Source organism: Misgurnus anguillicaudatus, chromosome 24, assembly GCF_027580225.2.
Source record: "Misgurnus anguillicaudatus chromosome 24, ASM2758022v2, whole genome shotgun sequence".
Taxonomy (NCBI): Eukaryota; Metazoa; Chordata; class Actinopteri; order Cypriniformes; family Cobitidae; genus Misgurnus; species Misgurnus anguillicaudatus.
The window spans coordinates 22,765,788-22,788,457 of record NC_073360.2 but is presented as its reverse complement, the minus strand read 5'-3'; the positions used below and the strand labels follow the sequence as shown (position 1 = coordinate 22,788,457).

Here is a 22,670-nt window from a genome sequence, read left to right as displayed (position 1 = left end):
CCCCTTTTATAATCAATTCAACATCAGTCTTAATTTGATAAAAAATATTTTTTAAGCTTTAGTGTTGCTTGTAATAGATCTGATCTCTTTAGTATTTCATTTGTTTCTGCAAAACAGCAATGAGACTAGTGAAGGACTCTTGTGTCTCATATGAGGAAAATACCTCACATGTGTCTCTTTTAGACTTCCAGAAGAGGTTGCTTCAACATGTTAAACTGTTCAAATTGCACTTGCAATGCTTACTGATGTTTTTGTCAAGTTTGACTGAGCTTGTAAGGGAATCAAGGGCAACATTTCATTTTTCTCTCTCAAGATTTATGGTATAGAAAGTCATAGTAAAATTATAGGAAACAAGATAAGTGGATATGTATTTTCTTACAGATAATTATAAATATATTTTTTGGTTAAATTGCTACCAAATCAGGACAACCTATAAAAGTGAAATCATACACACTTAAAAAAAAAACATGCAGTGTGAAGTTAAAACAACTTGGTTTGGTAAGTCAATTCAGTTTAGACCTGTGATAAACCTGTGACATAACTTATAAAAACAAGTATAAAGCTTAATTGGTTAAGTTAAAGTAACATAAAAATATATGTTCATTTTTAAAAAAAAAATGCTGCATTTTACCATGCACTTAAAAAAACCAAGTTACTTGGTTGCTGAGTTGATTCGACTTAACCTCCTAAGACCTGAGCTTTGGTTTGTCTTTGTTTTTCAGATTTCTTCCAGCTATTTTGATGAACCAATAGATTTAATAACCAAATATTTTTCATTGAACTGAAGCATTGTCCATGTTTGTGTACAACAAGTTCCAGTTACACAGAATGAAGTATTCTGGTGCACACAACAAAAAATGTAATGTCCACGTACTGTTTGTGGACATCCAGATCTTAGGAGGTTAAATATAGTTGACTCTAAAAATTGTCAACTAATATTGTTGAGTTAACTCCACGTAACCAGATAACTTACCTTTTTGAGTTGAGCGAACCTTTTTACAGTAAAATTATGTATGTTCTGCTAATCAAATAAATCCACAGTACAGACACAGTAGAAAAGCTCTTTGTTGAGACATAAATGCACCCTGCTGTCCTGAGACAGAATACACCTGTCCTAACATTCAAGGTTACAGTGTACAGACTGACACATTTAATGTCATCATCTGTCCTTCCAGACTATTAACCAGAAAACAACAGCCATTTTCCCTTAAACCAGTAGTAATATCTTTACTGCAGTTTTTTATACTTTTCTTTTATTTAATATATATATGTATAGCATCAATACATTATGATGGAAAAATGACTTTTTCTTAGCTGCCAACAGATGACATACTGTTGAAAGGACAGGAGAAGGCGAAAATTGATCTGTATTCATGTTATTTTCATTGGTGACTCTAAATGCTGTACAGAGGGACCAATACATTACACCTGACAGAAATAGTCAACAGTGGGCAGAGAGGGTTTTAAGAGCCCACTTTGTGTACAGCACCAACAAAATACAAAACACTGACACATACACTCACCAAAAGGATTATTAAGAACACCTGTTCAATTTCTCATTAATGCAATTATCAACCAATCACAAGGCAGTTGCTTCAATTCATTTAGGGGTGTGGTCCTGGTCAAGACAATCTCCTGAAGTACAAACTGAATGTCAGAATGGGAAAGAAAGGTGATTTAAGCAATTTTGAGCGTGGCATGATTGTTGGTGCCAGACGGGCCGGTCTGAGTATTTCACAATCTGCTCAGCTACTGGGATTTTCACGCACAACCATTTCTAGGGTTTACAAAGAATGAAAAGAGAAAAACATCCAGTATGAGGCAGTCCTGTGGGTGAAAATGCCTTGTTGATGCTAGAGGTCAGAGGAGAATGGGCCGACTGATACAAGCTGATAAAGAGCGACTGAAATAACCACTTGTTACAACCGAGGTATGCAGCAAAGCATTTGTGAAGCCACAACATGCACAACCTTGAGACGGATGGGCTACAACAGCAGAAGACCCCGCAGGGTACCACTCATCTCCACTACAAATAGGAAAAAGAGGCTACAATATGCACAAGCTCACCAAAATTGGACAGACATTCAGATGGTAGAGTCAGAATTTGGCGTAAACAGAATGAGAACATGGATCCATCATGCCTTGTTACCACTGTGCAGGCTGGTGGTGGTGGTGTAATGATGTGGGGGATGTTTTCTTGGCACACTTTAGGCCCCTTAGTGTCAATTGGGCATCGTTTAAATGCAACGGCCTACCTTAGCATTGTTTCTGACCATGTCCATCCCTTCATGACCACCAACCCATCCTCTGATGGCTACTTCCAGCAGGATAATGCACCATGTCACAAAGCTCAAATCATTTAAAATTGGTTTCTTGAACATGACAATGAGTTCACTGTACTAAAATGCCCCCCACAGTCACCAGATCTCAACCCAATAAAGCATCTTTGTGATGTGGTGGAACGGGAGCTTCATGACCTGGATGTGCATCCCACAAATCTCCATCAACTGCAAGATGCTATCCTATCAATATGGGCCAACATTTCTAAAGAATGCTTTCAGCACCTTGTTGAATCAATGCCACATAGAATTAATGCAGTTCTGAAGGCGAAATGGGGTCAAACACAGTATTAGTATAGTGTTCCTAATAATCCTTTAGGTGAGTGTAGGTCACATACACTACACATCAAAACAGGTGAGGAAATATTGATTTGGAAAGATAAGCTAAGGGTACCAGCGAAAAATAAATACAAAAAATACCAAATCTGCAGAATTTCATCATCTGAAATATTGCTATATATCATTGTCTGTCACCTTCACTGCTCCGCAAAGCAATTAGTTTGTGATGCCTCTGTGGACAGTATACTGGAGAAATACTTTGTCTTTTGTAAAGATAGTAAACCTCAAACATGCTACAATGAATACAGCAAATAAATATTGGCATAATACGACAACAATGCCACAACATTTCAGCCTAAATCATGCATTTGGGTTTTCTCATAAACCACAACATCACACGGTAATCCCACGGTTACCATGGAGACCCAGGTCTCTCTCCTCACCGCATCCCATGTAATTAGTGGATGATCACACCTTGACAATACTCTAAATCTGATGGGGAAAATGAAATCTGCAGAATGAGGTGAATGTAAATGTCACATTAAAAACAATTAGAGAGGTTTACAGAAGAACAAACGTAAATAAGATTGATTTAGCATAATGATTTAACTCTTTATAAAAACTACACTAAAATGGTTTTGTGTGATTTTTATTTGACATATTTTTGAGGTTTTTCATTTAATTCTAACCTTCAACATCTTTGGTGTCTTTATCTAGACAGTAATGAGATAAAATGGAGAGAAAATTAAAATTTTTAGTTTCAGAAAATATCTCACCGTTGTCTTAAACTGTGATCAAAAAATATCATAATATGTATCATTTAGGTACAGATATAAACCGATATATACAGACATATTAGATCAATTAAAAGTCAAACTTAAAACTCACTTATTTAGAACCGCTTATCTTCCTTGATTACTTTGTGCACTCAAGTCTAGTAGCTTTTTATTCCTGTTTTTTATTGACACTGTTGTTTATTTCTGTTATTGTTGCTTCTTGTTGTACATTGACCTTGAGGCGCCTTAAATAAAATGCATTATTATTTTTATTATTTTAAGGTACTAATATGCACATTTTACATACAAAAGTGTACTTTTTGAGAAGGGTACCACCCCAGTGAAAAATGTTTTACCTGTTTTCTAAGAGTGTACAATCAAATCAGAAAATATTAATTACGCTATCCACAATAAGTTTATTATGCTATATTACTGCTCTGTCAATATTTTTGTGCACCTTTATTTATACTAAGTTATATTGCAAGTGCTGTGTTATTGTTTTTCTTTGTCATACAGCCCTTTAAACCACCTTAGTTGTAAATCACATACAGTACTGTACTGTAAATAGTAATAGTATTATATACTAAAAATTCAGTAAATGATACTGTTAAAGAAACAATTGTCTTACTTCAGACAGGCTGTAACTGATGATTCCAAACAAAATTTAGTTATCTCATGAGGTATTGAACACTGCCAGAATAAAAGGTGCAAAACTGCACATTTTCTGTCGCTGGGGTTGTGTTTTGTACCTGTACATGTATACTAAACAAAAAATGTTTACATGTTGTACATTTTTGGGTACATTGCTGTACCTTAAGGATCTAATTGTGTACCTTTAAAGGTTTTTATTTTTTATTCTGCATTAACATACAATTACAATAGTGTACCTTTAAAGGTACAGCTAACTGTTTTGCACCCCTGAAATTTAACTGGTACACAATGTGTCTTTAGGGTATAATATTGTCCAAAAAGTACAGCATTTCAACGTGTTGTATACCCATAAAGGTATCAAACTGAACCTTTAAGAGTACCACCCCAGCAACTGAAAGGGTACCTTTGTACCTTTTTTCTGTCAGTGAGTAGTGGTCTCTATTACTGTTTTTGGTTAGTCTATGCAGAATTTAAACTAAGCATTGCAGACTTCATCTAATCAGTAAGCTTTTAAGATGGTGATACTTTGCCACAGTGACCAGAGAGATGCACAGCTGCAGTGGTGGAGTCACTTCAGATCAGGTCTAAGGACATAATGGACGTTTCAAGTCCCAGTACTGAAGCTACTTCAATGGAGTCCACTTCCAAACTGTTTTGCTGTCGATCCATAAGGCGTTGCATCCCTCTGGTATATAGAGAGGAGCTTTACCACATCCTGTGCATGACTGGACCGTTGGTATGAACTTTTTCTCACACATTTGAAACTGAATATACAGTAATAATGATTATGCAAATATTTTGAAACTAATAAATTTGTGTTAGTTTAAGACTGGAAAGCAAACTATTAAAAGGGGGCTTATTTGTATTTATATGAGTATACTGTGAATACTTCAATCTGTCATTACAGGTCACGTCACGCATTTTGACTTTTCTTCTGCCATTTGTAATAACAATGTTTTGTGGTCGTCTGGGAAACAGTGTGCTGGCTGGTTATGGGATGGCTTCAGCTGTGAGTTTATGTTTCAGTCTTTTATTCTTCCCCTATTTGCATAAAGCATCCGTGTATAAAATGCATAAATTAGCTTAATGTTATAATGTTCACGGGTGTGCCAGAATGTGTCGGTGCCACCCACAGTGGCAGCTGGCACACCTTAAAATGGGTGCAGAATAATTTTTTATACTCTCACTAAAAATGTTTACTAAACTTTTGCTATTGTTGTTTACTTAGAATATATTATTAAAATCAACCCTTTTATCCGTTAAAAATATTTTAACTGACCCCTTGTATCCATAGCGACGCGTCAGGATTATCACGTGACACACAGATGTACGCTATTCGTTTTATTACGTTTTTCTTTTATTAATTCTTGTCATACAAACAAAAGATATGTCTATATAATGCTTGGAATGTCTACTTTTAAATGATGTGAGTGAAATTGCTAATATGATTTCAGCGTATATAGGCTGGAATGTGTGTATAGTAATTGGCTTGTGGACAGAAAAAAGTCTAAGATTAGCATTTCTTTTTACAACAAAACCCAACACAATGTTTTATTCTTGAAGTGATCTTCATAGGCTACTGTATGATTATTAGTAGTTTGGACTGGATTGCCACCTTGAACTTGAAAGTGCGACGCGCATCATTCCCACCGACAGCGCGCATGCACAGCCAGAGCTTAAACGACTTCATGTTCGCATCTTTTTGGCTTAAAATGCTCATATGCATAGATGTATTAGTGATTTTCATAGTAAACAATTGGTTACTTTATGTCTTAAACTGACTGACTAACTTCTGTAACTTCGTAATAAAGTTTTACTGAATTACTCCATGTTTATGTTGAGCTCTGCTATTTGAAGTAAGTTTAAAGAGTAACTAAACCTTAAACCACCTTTTTTTAGTTAATGATCTGTAAGAATGGGGCTTTATTAGTGCTGTTCATTGATTTTAGTAAGTTTTTTGACATTTGGATGTAAAGTGTTTCAATACTACAATATATGGTGTAAAAACGTCTGAGTGCTGCCCTCTTCAGGTTGAACGGTGGCTACTGCAGTTGAATTTTCCTATTGGATGTTGGGTCCCAAAAATGACTCGTGACGTAAGCAGGTTCAAGCTCACCACGCCCTTGTTACGATCTCACCACACACTTGGTACGAGCTTAGTTCGTCCCCTCTATCTCTGTTGGGATCTGCCCACTTTTCTTGCATTTTTCAAATATTGCCAGTGGGTGGAGTCAGGCTCTGAACAGGGGTTTAGTTACGCTTTAAGGTTTATCACGTAATTTAGATTTCCTGAAAAACTTTTACCGAATTACTGCAGTTAACGTTAAATATTTAGCTTGGAATGTATTATGGGGGTAGGGCATGGGGCCCATCATGACTGCCTATGCATAGGTCCCGAGATCTTGTGCAACGTCCCTGTGCATGCGCAAGCAGTGATGACGTCGCCGGGCAACCACGTCCATCTCTGGCTCAGTGCCAACCAACGCGCAAAAGCAGTTTGAATCTGGCTGGCAGTTTTGTGACATCCATCACTCAACATTATAAATCATATCTCAAGGCACAGAAATAGAAATCCACTATATTGTGCCATTATAGCATGGTTAAATGCTCATGGTTAATAATTTTGCACAGTAGGCTAATATGCAATAAATGTGGCACACCCAGATTTTCAGATGCACACCCAGAGTCTCTTTTCTGGCTAGGCTACTGGTTCAGACCATGAAAGTTCAGCTCTGAATGCTTTAAGTAGGGGTTTTGAAGTTGTTATTAACATAGCTGAGGGGTTTGTTATTCTTATTTCAGACAATAAACATCACAACAGCGGCTACAGGAGGAGGCCTGGCATTAGCAGCTCATACTCTAATATCTCAGGTAAACAGAGTTATGCAAGGAAAAACATTTAAATTGTGCCAAAATAGGATTTTTATAAAAACACAGAATATTAATAAAAATGTATAAAAATGACTATTAAAGAATAGCATTGCATTAAGCTTCTAAAGAACATATAGGAACTCTATCAGTACTGTTTAAAGAGCATCGCATGCCCCCTCAGAAATAGAGGTACAAGAAGGTACAAAAGTTATCCCGTGATGGTACACTTTTGTAACATTGAAAGGTGCATACTGGTACCTCAAAGGTACATATCTGTACCAAAATAATACATATTAAGACCTTTTTAAAAGGAACTGTCCCAGTGATAACTTTGTACCTTTATTTCTTATGAGACGTACACACCGAACGCAAAGTCGATGCAAAGACAGGAATTGGGTGCCGCAAAATATACCAAAATAAAAACATATATATATTTTTTAAATATATGCTAAATACATTTTATAGAAAGTAAAGCTTAATTAAATATATTTTTGAATTTGAAATATATATTATAAGTTTTATATAGTAACATATATGTATTTTAGGGGCAACAAATAGCCTACATTTCAAATTTTGCAACACATCCGGAAAAAATCAATTTTTCCTGGCCAAAATATGTAAGGTGTAAGTATCAAATGTATAAGTATGTATAAAATTGTAAGTATTTTTGCATGTTAAAAATATGTTTCATTTTAATCTTTTCAAACCTGTTATGTTTACATTGTAACATAAAATGGCCAAAAAATATATTGGTGAAACATATTTTCAAATGTATTTTTAGTACATATTTTCTGGTAACGCTATTTGCCTCAACGTGTCTTCGCACAAGTTGAAAATATTCAACTCAAGTGAAAAATTTGCTTGACACGAAGTTCTCGTAAGTAATCTAAGGAGAGAAATCCAATGCTTTGCGTTTGGCATGCACGCAGCATAAGTGACCACAAAATTGTGTGTGTGTGTGTGTGTGTGTGTGTGTGTGTGTGTGTGTGTGTGTGTGATTTAAATAATACATCTGAGCTCATGTTCTTATCAGACCTTTGGTGGGAAAAACATGTTGCGTGTTGGTGTCATCCTTCAGAGAAGCGTCTTGATTCTCCTACTTTTCTGTCTGCCCTGTTGGGCTTTACTCATCAACACCCGTCCCATTCTTCTTCTGCTGGGTCAGGACCGAGAGGTGGCCAGGTGACTCATTCATTGCTTATTTAACTACACTGAAAAAAATAATATGCTGGATTAAAAAAAATACAGTGCATAATTTTTGCATCATTTTTTAAAGGCTGTATTTACTTTAAAAAGTGCATGCAAAAATGATGCGCTATATTTTTAAGTAAAAACAGCCTATTATTTTTAGTCCACTGCCTAGATTTGCCCTGTCCCAAATGGCCACTCCGGACTTGTGGACTTCCTCAGAGTCCACACTTTGATGAAATCATGTAGTGCCGACTTTAGGGACCCTTGATGTGAGTCCATATGGGTGCACCGGAGTCGTATTTTGGGACAGACTCGAGCATCACGCCAGAAATACGAAGAGAAGTTGCCCCGTCAGTGTACTCTTTCGCAAGGACTTCTGGGTTGGTAAAGGGCCCAAAGCCTGCTGCAGTTCGGGCTTCGCCGAAGACTGCATCAAGGGGGCACTGATGAGTACACTTGCAAAAGGAGCAGATGTAATTTAAGGCCACGAGACCGAAAGTCCACATGAAGTGCACCATTTGGGACAGGGCCTTAGTTATATTTACTAAATTATTAATTTAATTTCCTTCTTACAAATTTGATACAATTTAGTTGAATTTACTAAATAATGTGTTAATTTAAAATTAATCACCTTTTTGTGTTATTTTTACTAGAATTTGGTTAAAAAACAAGAATTCTTTTTTTAAATAGAATTTACTAAGCCATAAAATCATTTTACAGTGATTTGAGTAGTGAAGTTGCTAACCTAGATACAAATGTTATAGCTCAAAAATAAAGACATATGCAAAGAGACTTACATTCATAAAGATGTTGTGTGTGATGATGACTACTATACAACACCTTTATGCAAAAATGGTTCCTGGTTTCTAGTTTTCTAGCTATGCTACTTTTCAAATGTTGTAAATGAATAAATTAGATCATTCATGTTTTCAACTTCATGGTTGGTCTCAAGAATAGACATTTCCTATAGGCATAAAATAACATAGCAAACATCTTCATTTTATAAATTGATAGACAGACAGAGTTGCTACATTCCAGGTAAATGAGGCATTTTAACATGTCCAGACAGACACACTTCACACTTGATTCACAATAGATGTCATACAGAAGAAAATAAAATTGCAGTGAAGATTTATTTCTGTTGTGTTAAAGATCCTCCTTAAATTTGTTTTGGGCACCTGTTGGTCTATTTCATGGTAACAAATGTGTTTCTTTATAGGATAGCTCAACTCTATGTGATTTTTTACCTGCCAGCTGTTCCTGTGAGTCATAATAAATTGCATAATTTCCTCTTGTGTGCAAAATGATATTATTTACTTTATGATATTGTAATGACTTGTAAAAGACGGAAGCAAACGCAGGTGTAAAATGAAACAATGTTTATTAAATATAAACAAAGAGAGAGTATTCAAAGTCAAATGCGGAAGTAATCCAGTCCGGTGTTGTTGTTGGCAATGGTGACGATGACTACGGTGGAAGTTGGTGTTTTGAGTGCGACGTTGGTGGAGTGGTGAGCAGTGGTGAAATCCAGGCTGACACGGAACATCCACACGAAGACGACGACGACAATACACATCCAACTGAAACACGTAATCCAAAGCACAGGGAACAACCAAGCAACACGGAGACTGAGCAAACAATAGAATCTGGCAGGGAACAGAAAGTCAGGTGAGTTTTTATGGAGATGATGTAATGATGAACAGCTGGAGCGAGACAATCAACACACAGGTGAAAGGAATCGCTCTAACGAGCACATGGCAGGGTAAGTGAACAACACACACACAAACATGACACGGAGGAAAACAATGGATTTTCCTACCGTGACAGTACCCCCTCCCCTAGGAACGCCCCTCGGCGTTCCCAGCCTGCTTTACCTGTTGATTGAACTCATCAATAAGGCGGTGATCCAGTATGTCCCGAGCAGGAACCCACCTTCTCTCCTCCGGACCGTAACCTTCCCAATCCACCAAGTACTGAAATCCGCGTCCCCTCCGTCTGGAGTCCAGAATACGGTTAACCGAATAAGTGGTCTCCCCATTAACGATACGAGGCGGAGGGGGAACCGGGGTATGCGGATTAAGACGGGAAGAAATCACCGGTTTAATTTTGGAGACATGAAAGACGGGGTGAACCCTCCTGTACGCAGGAGGAAGGCTGAGACGCACTGTTACCGGATTAATGATTTTGGTAACAGAAAACGGGCCAATAAATTTGGGAGCAAGTTTATTCGAGACGGAACGCATCGGAATATTCTGGGTTGAAAGCCACACTCTTTGACCGACGACGTATCGGGGAGGCTTCGACCGGTGGCGATCGGCCTTGGCCTTGGTACGTGACCTTGCCTGGAGCAAAGCTCTGCGAGCTCTGGTCCAGGTGCGGTGGCACCTCTGGACTAGTGCGTTTGCGGAGGGAACCGACACCTCGGAGTCAGTACTGACAAAATTAGGTGGTTGGTACCCTAAACTACACTTAAATGGAGACATGCCCGTAGATGACACCGGCAGAGAATTGTGTGCGTACTCCACAATTGAGAGTTGCTGACACCAGGACGAAGGATTCTTGGAAACCAGACATCGCAACACCCTTTCGACGTCCTGATTGGCTCGCTCGGTTTGACCGTTGCTCTGGGGATGAAACCCGGATGAAAGACTAACAGTCGCCCCTAGCAATTTGCAGAACTCTCGCCAAAATTTGGACACAAACTGGGGACCCCTGTCAGAGACCACGTCTGTCGGGAGGCCATGTATTCGGAAGACGTGGTCAATGACAGCTACCGCTGTTTCCTTGGCTGATGGTAATTTGGGCAAGGGAATGAAATGGGTCGCCTTCGAGAACCGGTCCACTACGGTCAAAATCACCGTATTACCCCTAGAGGGTGGGAGGGCGGTAATAAAATCTAGCGAAATGTGGGACCAGGGTCTCGAAGGGACAGACAGCGGTAAAAGTAACCCATCTGGAGGACGATTGGAAGTCTTACCAACGGCACAAACCGAACAAGCCAAGACGAAGTCGTGGACGTCACGAGCCATACCAGGCCACCAGAATCGTTGCTTGACTAGAAACCTAGTTCTACTAACCCCTGGGTGACAAGCAACACTGGAACCATGACCCCACTGGAGAACGTCTGACCGTAACCCTTCCGGCACAAATAAACGGTTCGGTGGGCAGCGAGCCGGAGGCGTTACCCCTTCTAAGGCTGTCAAAACCTTCGATTCGACCTCCCATCTGAGCGCAGAGATAATGATTTTCTCTGGTAAAATGGGCTCGGGAGTAGCAGTACGATCGGAACGCTCAAATAGACGGTATAAAGCATCGGGTTTGATGTTTTTGGAACCCGGCCGGTAAGAAAGTGTAAAATCGAAACGACCGAAAAACTATGCCCACCGAGCCTGCCTGGAGTTAAGTCTTTTGGCAGTTCTAATGTATTCGAGATTCTTATGGTCCGTCCATACAATGAAAGGTACACCCGACCCCTCAAGCCAGTGACGCCATTCTTCCAGTGCTAGCTTGACCGCCAACAACTCTCGATTGCCAATGTCATAATTAACTTCCGCAGGAGATAAACGATGGGAAAAATACGCGCAAGGATGAACCTTTCCGTCTGAGGATGCTCGCTGGGACAACACTGCTCCTACCCCCACCTCTGACGCGTCGACCTCCACTATGAATTGACGTGAACGATCAGGGGTTACAAGAATGGGAGCTGAAACAAAGCAGCTTTTCAGTTTGGCAAACGCAGCCTCAGCTGCGTCTGACCACCTGAACGTCAAACCAGGGGAAGTCAAAGCGGTCAGAGGTGCGGCTAGTTGGCTGAAATTGCGAATGAAACGCCGGTAAAAATTGGCGAACCCCAGAAATCTCTGCAGGGCCTTGCGAGACTCTGGGGATGGCCAATCTACCACAGCCTTAACTTTCTCAGGATCCATACGAACACCCTCAGTCGAAATGATGTGTCCTAAAAAAGAAACAGACTGTGCATGAAAAACGCATTTTTCCGCCTTGACAAAAAGCCCATTCTCTAACAACCGCAGAAGCACTCGTCGTACGTGTTGCAAATGTTCCTGGAGAGACGAAGAAAAAATCAATATGTCATCCAGGTAAACATATATGAACTGGTCTACCATGTCTCGCAACACGTCATTAACGAGTGCTTGGAAGACTGCCGGCGAGTTCGTGAGACCGAAAGGCATCACGCAGTACTCAAAATGGCCACGAGGGGTGTTAAACGCAGTCTTCCATTCATCCCCCTTCCTGATGCGAACCAAATGATATGCATTCCGTAAGTCCAATTTAGTGAAAACGGACGCTCCCTGCAACCTCTCGAAAGCTGAAGACATCAACGGCAAAGGATAAGTATTCTTTACCGTGATGTTGTTCAACCCTCGGTAGTCAATACAAGGTCGCAAGGATCCGTCCTTCTTCCCCACAAAAAAGAACCCCGCCCCCGCTGGAGATGAGGAAGGGCGAATGAACCCCGTTGCCAGAGAATCAGAAATATATTTCTCCATGGCCTCCATCTCCGGAACAGACAGAGAGTATAACTTGCCCTTAGGCGGAAACGTACCTGGCAATAAGTCTATCGCACAGTCATAGGGACGATGAGGAGGAAGAGAATCAGCCCGCGACTTACTGAACACCTCCTTCAGGTCATGGTACTCCGCGGGCACGGTAGACAAATCCACTGCTTTCCCCTGAAACACAGACTCAGACACAGAAACACAAGCAGAGACAAGACAGGACTTATGACACTCCTCGCTCCAGCTGGTAACAGAACCCAGTTTCCAGTCAATTCTTGGGTTATGGGAATGAAGCCACGGATGACCAAGAACTATGGGAGAGAGAGCAGTGTCAGTAATAAAAAATGAAATAGTCTCTGTGTGGTTTCCGGAAGTGATGAGTGTGATAGGTGCTGTGGTGTACTTGATAGTGGGTAACTGATGTCCATTGAGGGCGAAGGGCGCAATCTGGTGGGTGAGTGCAGTGAAAGGTAACTTGAGCTTACGTGCCAGTGAGCTGTCGATGAAGTTGCCCTCCGCCCCCGAATCCAGAAGTGCGTGCCCCGAGTGTGACATAGTGGACCACCGTAGTCTCACCGGAAGGAGAGTGGATGTAGTAGAGGTCTTCTGTGCGGAGATCCTGCCCGATAGTAGCCTCTGTTTTACTATCGGGCTTGGTCTTTTACCGGGCACCTCTGGCATTGGTGACCTGACTCACCACAGTACAGGCAAAGACCCAAGGATCTCCGCCGATTCCTCTCCTTCCAGGGTAACCGAGCTCGACCCACCTGCATGGGTTCCGGATCTGAGAGACCACCGGCGGAAACTTCGATGGGAGGATCCGTGGACTCCGCTTGACGTAGGGGCAGATCTTGAGTCTTCCCTCTGGCAACGGTAGACAGGCGTGCGTCAACCCGGATCGCCAAGTCCACCAGACCGTTGAGCGACTTCGGTAATTCCGCCGTGATGATCTCTCGATGGATCCGATCCGCCAACCCATGCAGGAAATGGTCCCACTGCGCTTCCTCGTTCCACCTGCACTCCGCCACCAGGGTACGGAACTCGATGGCATAGTCCGAGACCGACCGCTCCCCCTGCTGGAGATCCGTGAGGAGCCGGGCGGCCTCCCTCCCGGCGACGGAGCGATCGAAAACCCTCTTCATTTCTTCGGAAAGCGAGGCGAACGAGGAACAACAGCTGTCGTGGTTTTCCCATACCGCCGTCCCCCAGAGGGCAGCCTTGCCCGAGAGCAGCGAGAGCGTGAACGCCACTTTGGTCTCCTCGAGCGAGAATGTCCGGGGCTGTTGGGCGAAATGTAGAGAACAATGAGAGAGAAAAGTACGACAGTAGTTGGGCTCACCGGCATATTTCTCCGGGATCGGCAGTCTCGGTTCCTGGATGAAACTACCCCCTGGAGGTGAAGATGGTGCGGGCGGCATGGGTGGCGCAGTGGGAGGCGTGATGTTCGGAGATCGCTGAGAGAGCTCGGAAACCTTCGCCACCATTGCCTGGACGGCCTTCCGCATGTCCTCGATGGTTTGATCCTGATGATCCATACGAGCCAGAGATCGCTGGAGAAACTCCTCCAACGCGGAGATCGGCTGTCCACCTGCTGCTTCCATGTTGGCCAGATTCTTCTGTAATGACTTGTAAAAGACGGAAGCAAACGCAGGTGTAAAATGAAACAATGTTTATTAAATATAAACAAAGAGAGAGTATTCAAAGTCAAATGCGGAAGTAATCCAGTCCGGTGTTGTTGTTGGCAATGGTGACGATGACTACGGTGGAAGTTGGTGTTTTGAGTGCGACGTTGGTGGAGTGGTGAGCAGTGGTGAAATCCAGGCTGACACGGAACATCCACACGAAGACGACGACGACAATACACATCCAACTGAAACACGTAATCCAAAGCACAGGGAACAACCAAGCAACACGGAGACTGAGCAAACAATAGAATCTGGCAGGGAACAGAAAGTCAGGTGAGTTTTTATGGAGATGATGTAATGATGAACAGCTGGAGCGAGACAATCAACACACAGGTGAAAGGGATCGCTCTAACGAGCACATGGCAGGGTAAGTGAACAACACACACACAAACATGACACGGAGGAAAACAATGGATTTTCCTACCGTGACAGATATATGATACATTACATACAGGTCAAAGACGAATAATGATAACTAAGATAAACACATGTGTCAAGCAATATTTCTCAATAATCAACTTTTGATTCATCTCTTTCCTGTTACTTTACACAGGCTATGTTTTTACATCTGCTGCAAGTCGCCTATCTCCAAAATCAGGTATACAGTTTTTTGATTGATTCCCATAATTATTGCTGTATGAATGATCTCAGGCTCATCTTTACTAATGTATAGATTATGATGACCTATGCAATACAATGCCAAATTAGTTACCGTTAACCCAAATGATACTTATGTCAGTTTTGGGCATGCAGGGTGTGATCTTGCCTCAGATGTATGCAGCCATTGTGGCCAATATTGCTAATGTTGGAACAAACTACATCCTTCTTAACTGGTTGGACCTTGGATTATAGTATGTATAAGAGACTTTCATCCTGGTCATTTATTCACTATATGTTTGTAGATTACCAGGGTACTGGTCAGGGTTCATCAGTACCAGTCATTACATATGCAACGCTTTTCTTTTCTCTTTTCTTCTCTGGGTTTTAGTGGCTCCGCTGCTGCTAACAGCCTCTCCCAGATCTATATTTGTGGTCTTCTGTATTTGTATATCCATTGAAAGAAGTTACACATTGACACGTGGGGAGGTGAGCAACAAACCGATAAACCAGAATGCAGACATGCAAGATCACGTCTATAATAATAATAAAGCAATTGATGTAGATAACACATTTTGTAAACACAACATTATGCCTTTTATTCAAGGGGCAACCTTTCGGTCTCTATTGTAAAGCCAACACAGAAGTGACTTAAACTGCAATTCAGCAACTGGCTGCTTGAGAATGGCTCCAAAATGGAGTCAATTCCATAGACCCCCATGTTAAAATAATATTAAGCCTTAAAGTTATGCATAAATAAGGACGTGACACTTGAACGATAGGTTAACTGACACTGCTGTCACTACTGTCGAGCAAGGCGGACATGATTTCAGCAACCGGGCACCTCAGCTCCACCAAGTGGTGTAGTCTAGATTTTTGTAGTGAGTGATTTTTCCCTCTCACCCTTATGCTCACTCGTCCCAGCGCGACACCCCATAAGCAGCACCACACTCACAGATGCACACGTATGGATCTTCATGTAACTTAGAGCATTCTGAAAGTGTACTCATAAACACATAAACTGAATATGTTATCAACATGTCAGTTTATTATAAGAAAAAAAAAGACTTTAACACCCAATGGGTTTACAGCTGGGGAAACTGGACTGATTTTAGACTGGTTTAGTGTTAATCAACATTTAACTCAGGACCAAAAGTTATTAAAATTAAATTGTTTACAATCTTCAATCCGTGGCTACATGCATTGAAGGAGAAAAATATATCCACTCTTTCAATAGCTATTATCTGACAACTATTGATAACATTACCATGTGTAATTTAATGGTGTAAATGTTTTTAATTAATACACATTTAAGATGACCTTGAATTAACTCTAATTTGCATAGTCATTGATATAAAAAGCTTTATTTTTTGCATATAATACAAGCATTAAGTAAAAAATAAAAATAGGCTTTTACTTAATTATTATTACAAGACCATCATGTAGCCTAATATTAGACACCCAAACCAAAGTCAAGAAAATTATCTTTAATTTGCAAGTCTGAACTGAACATCAACGCAGACATGAATTTCCTCACAGAAGTTTAAGATCATATACATCTTGAACGTAGATATAAATGAACACAGAGAAGGAAGTTTAACACTGTGAAGCACAAGAAAAGATGCTGAAAGAGGAACTGAACGCAGCTAAAAACCATCATAAACACGGGCTTATTTTATTGCATTTGGAGCCTTACCTCCAGATAAAGTAATAAACTGGACTGATTATTTAAATTTTATTTACTCACATGTGCTTTGTTAACTCTCCGAATTTTATGTTGCAGCATTGCTCCACTCGTTCACTTCTCCACACGGACTGTTTGTTTGCAGTGTCGCGTGAGCAACTACACTGCAGGTTCGACTTCATTTGGCGCTAAGCAGACCTATTGGTGATGTCAAAGTACCGCAAGAGTGATTCTCCATGTGATAACTGGAATCCCTCTCGCGGTACTTTGCTGTCTCTCGCCTGTGGGTTCTTGTGGCGCCACACCAGTCTGCTCCCCAGTCACTTTCGCGCCGCTATAGTAATTTGATTTTATACGCCGATCGGACTGCGCAGTTCGGCAGGAAGTCAAACACACCAAATATATCGCCTAATATGTATATGCATTTCAAGTCGCTAAAGTAGCAAGTGTAGCATGCTAATGGTCAGTGCTTCACATCTAAATTATGACTAAACGTTTGAAATGTCACAAAACCATGCTTACGCACCCTCACGCTATTTTAGTGGGTATACGAAAATCCTTGACAATTCCTAGTGAGTATACGGCATATACCTAGACTATACCACTGCCTCCACCCATGTCCCGCCTCTTTGCCCATTTTGGTTATCCGCAAGTAATGCGATGCACTGCCAAAATGTCAACAGCTGGCTCTGCCAACTATTGGCTTCATAAAAGCTCTTCATAAACCTACTCTGTATGGGTGACATCACAGATACTACGTCCATATTTTTTACAGTCTATGGTTTCAAACATTAAAAAATGTTAATCCAATTTCCATCCAAAACATAAAATCAATATCAAAAACCAAATGGAAATATTAGATCTGAAAAAATGGTTCCATGCTGTCAGTGGGACGGTAAAAAGGTCCTATATTTAACATTAGATACAGATAAGTACCAATTTTGTTACCATTATGTACCTCTGCGGTACTGTACTAATATGAAGTCTTATTAGTTTTGGGAACAAATTTGTCCCCTTATAAATTCATGCATAACATCTGTATGTAAATCATCAGGGAATTTTTATGTGTGTATGTGTGTGTGTGAATTTTCTGTATCTGCAATCTCTTTCTCTGTATATCATAGGCTGGTCATGTGAATCACTTCAGGAGTGGAATGGATATATGAAACTTGCCATCCCCAGTACAATGATGTTCTGCTTTGAGTCATGGATATATGAGGTTGGGGGTTTCTTAGCAGGTGCCGGAAATCATCATTAACATTGATATACAAAACTCTGACTTTAATCTATTTGTTTCATGCATTTAACTGCCTGTACAGACAAATAATAATGTCCTGCAGTTAAATAAATGTCGTCTTGATGGAGTTTTAGGTTATTAATTTCTCATGCATGATTGCTACAGGAAACTGCTGAGGTCTATTGTAAGCTTATGTGAAGGATTTAGGCCATTTCGATGCTATTAAACACATTCATTTGTGCACATCTATTTCAGGCATGCTGAGTGAGTTGGATCTGGCAGCTCAACATGCAGTTATTATGCTTGCTTTAATAACCTACATGGTAAATAAAGCCCCAATTTTTTCCTACTTATGAAGTTCCTCAAGGAACATACAGTAAAAATGCCCCCAAAGACACTTAATCGGGACACATAATCTATCATCTATAGACAAAGCAATTTCACCAAAAGAATAAATGAACAGAATTTATTTACTATGTTTGCACTTTCTCCTAACACGCACACCTGGAATTGCAGTTTCCGATGGGGATTCAAGGCGCTGCATGTGTTCGTGTGGGTAACGCACTTGGAGCTGGAGATACTGCTGGTGCAATCCGCACCTGCAAGGTGTTGCTCACCTGCACAGGTTTACAAACCCTTCATTTCCAGTCAGGGGTGGGCAGGGCACATCATAAACATTATTAGCTTGACTCATGAATAGCTGATATGAGGTTTGTTTTTATAGTACTAGACACATAGACTTTTAATTGTCCTGCTTCTTTTTCAGCGGTCTTGGCTGTTTTGCAAGGTCTTGTGTTAGTAGGGACAAAATCAGTAATTGGTTTCTTATTTACGTCAGACAGGTAAATTTTGTTTAATCAGATACAGACATAGGTCTCTTTCACACAGTAATTCCGGTAAATTAACATTAATTTACCAGAATTAATTTACCAGTACAAACATGTGCTGTTCACACATGCAGTGACGTTCCTTAACGGCTTTTTTACCTGCTTTTTACCGTTAAGAAGACATCATTCACATATCGGAATCAAAATACCGGTAAATTTGGTGAGAAGCGGAAGTTACCTGTGGTGCGCCACAAGCTCAGCGTTGTATTTGTAAACAATCCACGTCCTTCATATCCACGGTTCGTATTTTGTTGTTTTCACGTCTGTGGTAATCGCTGATGGTTGCGAAGTTGCTCATGACCAAACAACATTGCATTAGGCGACTTAACTGAAACTGCGTTTTAAAGTGCCCATATTATGAAAAACTCTTTTTCTGGGTTTTGGGGTGTTATTTTGTGTCTCTGATGCTCCCACACGCATAAAAACTTGGAAAAAATCCATCCATGCTGTTTTGAGTGAGATACAGGTTTCTGAATGTCCTCTGCCTTGAGTCTCAGATTACACGAGTTCAAACTCAGCTCCGTTGTAACTAAGCGTTTCGTCACATTCAGTTTGAATTTTCCCGCCCACCACCCCACTCGCAGGTCTCCACCCACCAGGGAGCTAGAGAGAGCACAGAGCAGTCAGTCACTTCGCTGATACCCTGCTGTTATCATGTCCCACTGAAATAACAGCGCTATTCGGATATTATGGATTATACTCCCGCCTACTTTTAAAAACAACGTTTTAACGGGTGGTTATTGGAACCCGGAGTAATCTTATATACAGTGTGTTACGACGCAAATAGTCATCAGATTGTAGGCGATAAGACCTTCATGCGAAATCTGATGTAAACAATAGACTATGTATCTATATTTCACGGATTATACGCATTTGTGGACAAAAATGGTCATTGGATGTATTTTATTGGACTTTCATGGATCATTCACACATCTGAAACAGACTGGATTCGATTCGCGATCGTTGTATCAACACAAAAGGTAAGAAGTCACGTTATATTTTGCATGTTGTCATCTTCTGTCACAAAATACTACATTTATGATGCTAGAGCATCTGTATCTCAAAACAGAGATCATACATTGATGCTAATACTGTAAATTATACCTTTTAAATGTATAGTGATGTTAAAATTGGTTGTAAACAGTAGGCTATATAGATATTTTTGCAGGCTAGATAGTTTACAGCGTGGTTTCGAAAGTAAAACAAAAATTAACGGCTTTATTTTACAATTCTACAAGAACTAAGTAATAGTGCTTTGCCAAACTAAAAGTTTTTTGCCAAACTAACCGAGACCGGGCCTTACCGCCCCGGCTTTTCTGACGAGGCTAACCCCCGAGCCTCTTATAACTTTACGGTCCGGACCTCCCGCTAGCTTCTAGCAATTAGCACGTGGTCCACAAGCAGTATACATCCCCCACCGGGTCTTAATTTCTGTAATTTGCAAAAATAATGCTTTTGATAATGTTTATAACGGGAATATGTTAGTATTGTCCAGGGAAAACGAGTGTATTGTTGAGACTGCTACATCACAATTTACGCTGGAATCTTTGTGTGTCATGATGAGTCTGCTACACCGGGCCTTACCGCCTCGTCTTTTATGATGAGGCTAACCCCAAAGCCTCTTATAACTTTACGGTCCGGACCTCCCGCTAGCTTCTAGCAATTAGCACCCGGTCCACAAGCAGTATACATCCCCCGCCGGGTCTTAATTTCTGTAATTTGCGAAAATAATGCGTTTGAAAATGTTTTATAACGGGAATATGTAAGCATTGTCCAGGGAAAACGAGTGTATTGTTGAAACTGCTACATCACAATTTACTCTGGAATCATTGTGTGTCATGAGTTTCTTCTCCTGTAGTGTACTTATTAGTGATACTTTTCTGCATAATAAACCGTTAATAATTATAATATATAAAATAATAACACAGTATGGTCTGTACTGCTCACGATATCACTATGCACGCGCACAGGGTGCGATTTGTGAAAAAAACAGAAGGGGGGATGTTTTCATAGGCGTCGATTTCGGCGACGGTGGGTACCCACCATATTTCGTCATGAGTCATTTTGTACCCACCACTAGTTTTAACTTTTTTGACTGTTTTCAGTGGTTATGAAGAGCAATATGAGAAATTTGGTAATCATTGGCCGACCTAACAAAATTCCATTATAATATTATTATTTTTAATATATATTTCTAATTACAATATTTCTAATATTCAGAAATGCGCCCTCCGCTCACGAGCTCTGATCGGAACAAACCCGAAATGTCTGCTGAACTTGCGCAGAAACATAAAAATATAACCAGCTTTTTAAAATGGTTTTAAAACTAAACATTTATACTATTTTAGCACAAATTATGAGCTTATTGAAGATTTTTTATAATTCTTGACATAATGCGTCTCTGTCCACAACACATTTCAAAACATTTTAATTCATAAAAATAAATCATGAGAACATGAACTCAGTCCTGCATTTGCAGGAATTGTAAAATCTTTTTTCTTATTAACTCATGAAGCAGCCTAACGCAATATGTTTACTCTAATAGCTTATATTTCCCCACACATATGAACTGTGATCATGCACAACGAAAAAACACGCAAGAATTAAATCTTGAATGGCAAAACTATATGGCACAACGTAGTGTCAACTTAAACATAAATATGAACAATGTATTGATTGCAAAGTTAAACCATTACAGTAGAAACAGTTTTAATGCTGCTTTTAAAGTAATAACATTAACTTTACACCGCGATGCTGAGCTACAGTGAAATAATAGAGAAGTCAGATGCATTATGTGTTAGTCACTTAACTTAGCCTCATTTGCGCAAACTGGACGCGCCCGCGCCTCGCTAAACGCCTCATCGGCATGTATCATGTGTAACTTCAGCCATTCTCAGTGGTGTGACTGGGACACTAACTCCGCTTGTCATCATAAACAGATAATCAGAGTGTGATGTTTATTCCCGCTTTATTAATATGCGGCTGAATATGCTGCATTTCATCGTTTCGACACACAGCTCCATAACCATCTCGCAAGTGTTGATAGGCTATTACTCGGGAGGTGTAACCGGGTCTGTAACCAATCAGATAGCGCCGCGGGCGGGACATTGAGCAAGTCTGCAGAGTAGTGAATACAGAGAGGCTGCGCGGCAGCTATATCAGAGCCAGCCAAAGTAGTGCATTTTAAAACAAAATTGACTTTAATCAAACGATCCGTGATAAGTTTTGTGATCCGTCTCGCCACTAGTGTAGTAGCACTGATCACTTTGAGGGGGGGATAAATTTATCCCCACCGGGGATAAAAATAATTAAGCAGAGGCAGGGATACATTGACCAGAAAGGGGGAAATCCCACGCATCCCCCCCGGCAAATCGCACCCTGCACGCGCACATGACATTAGTAGTGGGGCGTGATCAAAGGAGCAGCAGCTATTAAATATGTAATGACTAGCTCAATCTGAAATGCCCTGAAACAGAGGCTCCTAGAGATGGGTAATAATCTTTTCCTACAAGCTATTTCGAGCAAACAACTTTTGAAACATGCTTTATGGAACTCATACACCTATTTAACTTGTGGAAAAGCAGTCATAAGATGGACACTTTAAACAACAGTACTGTTGTTTTAGCATTTAGAGGCTGAATTGTTGCCTTGCTGCCAGTGGCGGATCTAGACCATTTCAACTGGGGAGGCCAATCTGGGGCCAGTTGTACTGTTAGTGGGGCCAGTTACATTTAGACCTTATTCTTGTCATATCATTTTCTGCACTGCACTAAACGCATTAACAGGTCAAATACCATGTTTGTGCCACTGTTTAATTAAGGATGTAAAAAACAAAGATCGCAAAAAAAATTGTAAAAATAATTTCACACCCCACATTTAGGGGGGCCACAAGGGGGTCCAAGGTTGTTGTCACAGGGGCACTGGCCCCTGCTGGCCCCTCCCTAAAACCGCCACTG

General features: G+C 40.5%; 1 protein-coding gene across 1 annotated transcript in view; it reads left to right on the top strand.

The window, feature by feature from the left end:
• Positions 1-37: 37 nt before the first annotated feature.
• LOC129438096 (multidrug and toxin extrusion protein 1) overlaps positions 38-22,670 on the top strand; it is a 28,884-nt gene continuing 6,251 nt past the window's right edge. Inside the window, 12 exon segments of the mRNA XM_073862652.1 lie at positions 38-4,781; positions 4,953-5,054; positions 6,848-6,916; positions 7,950-8,098; positions 9,327-9,369; positions 14,863-14,907; positions 15,063-15,160; positions 15,298-15,395; positions 17,715-17,828; positions 18,083-18,150; positions 18,344-18,452; positions 18,594-18,669. Coding sequence (XP_073718753.1) covers positions 4,641-4,781; positions 4,953-5,054; positions 6,848-6,916; positions 7,950-8,098; positions 9,327-9,369; positions 14,863-14,907; positions 15,063-15,160; positions 15,298-15,395; positions 17,715-17,828; positions 18,083-18,150; positions 18,344-18,452; positions 18,594-18,669 — 1,112 coding nt within the window. The 5' untranslated portion in view covers positions 38-4,640.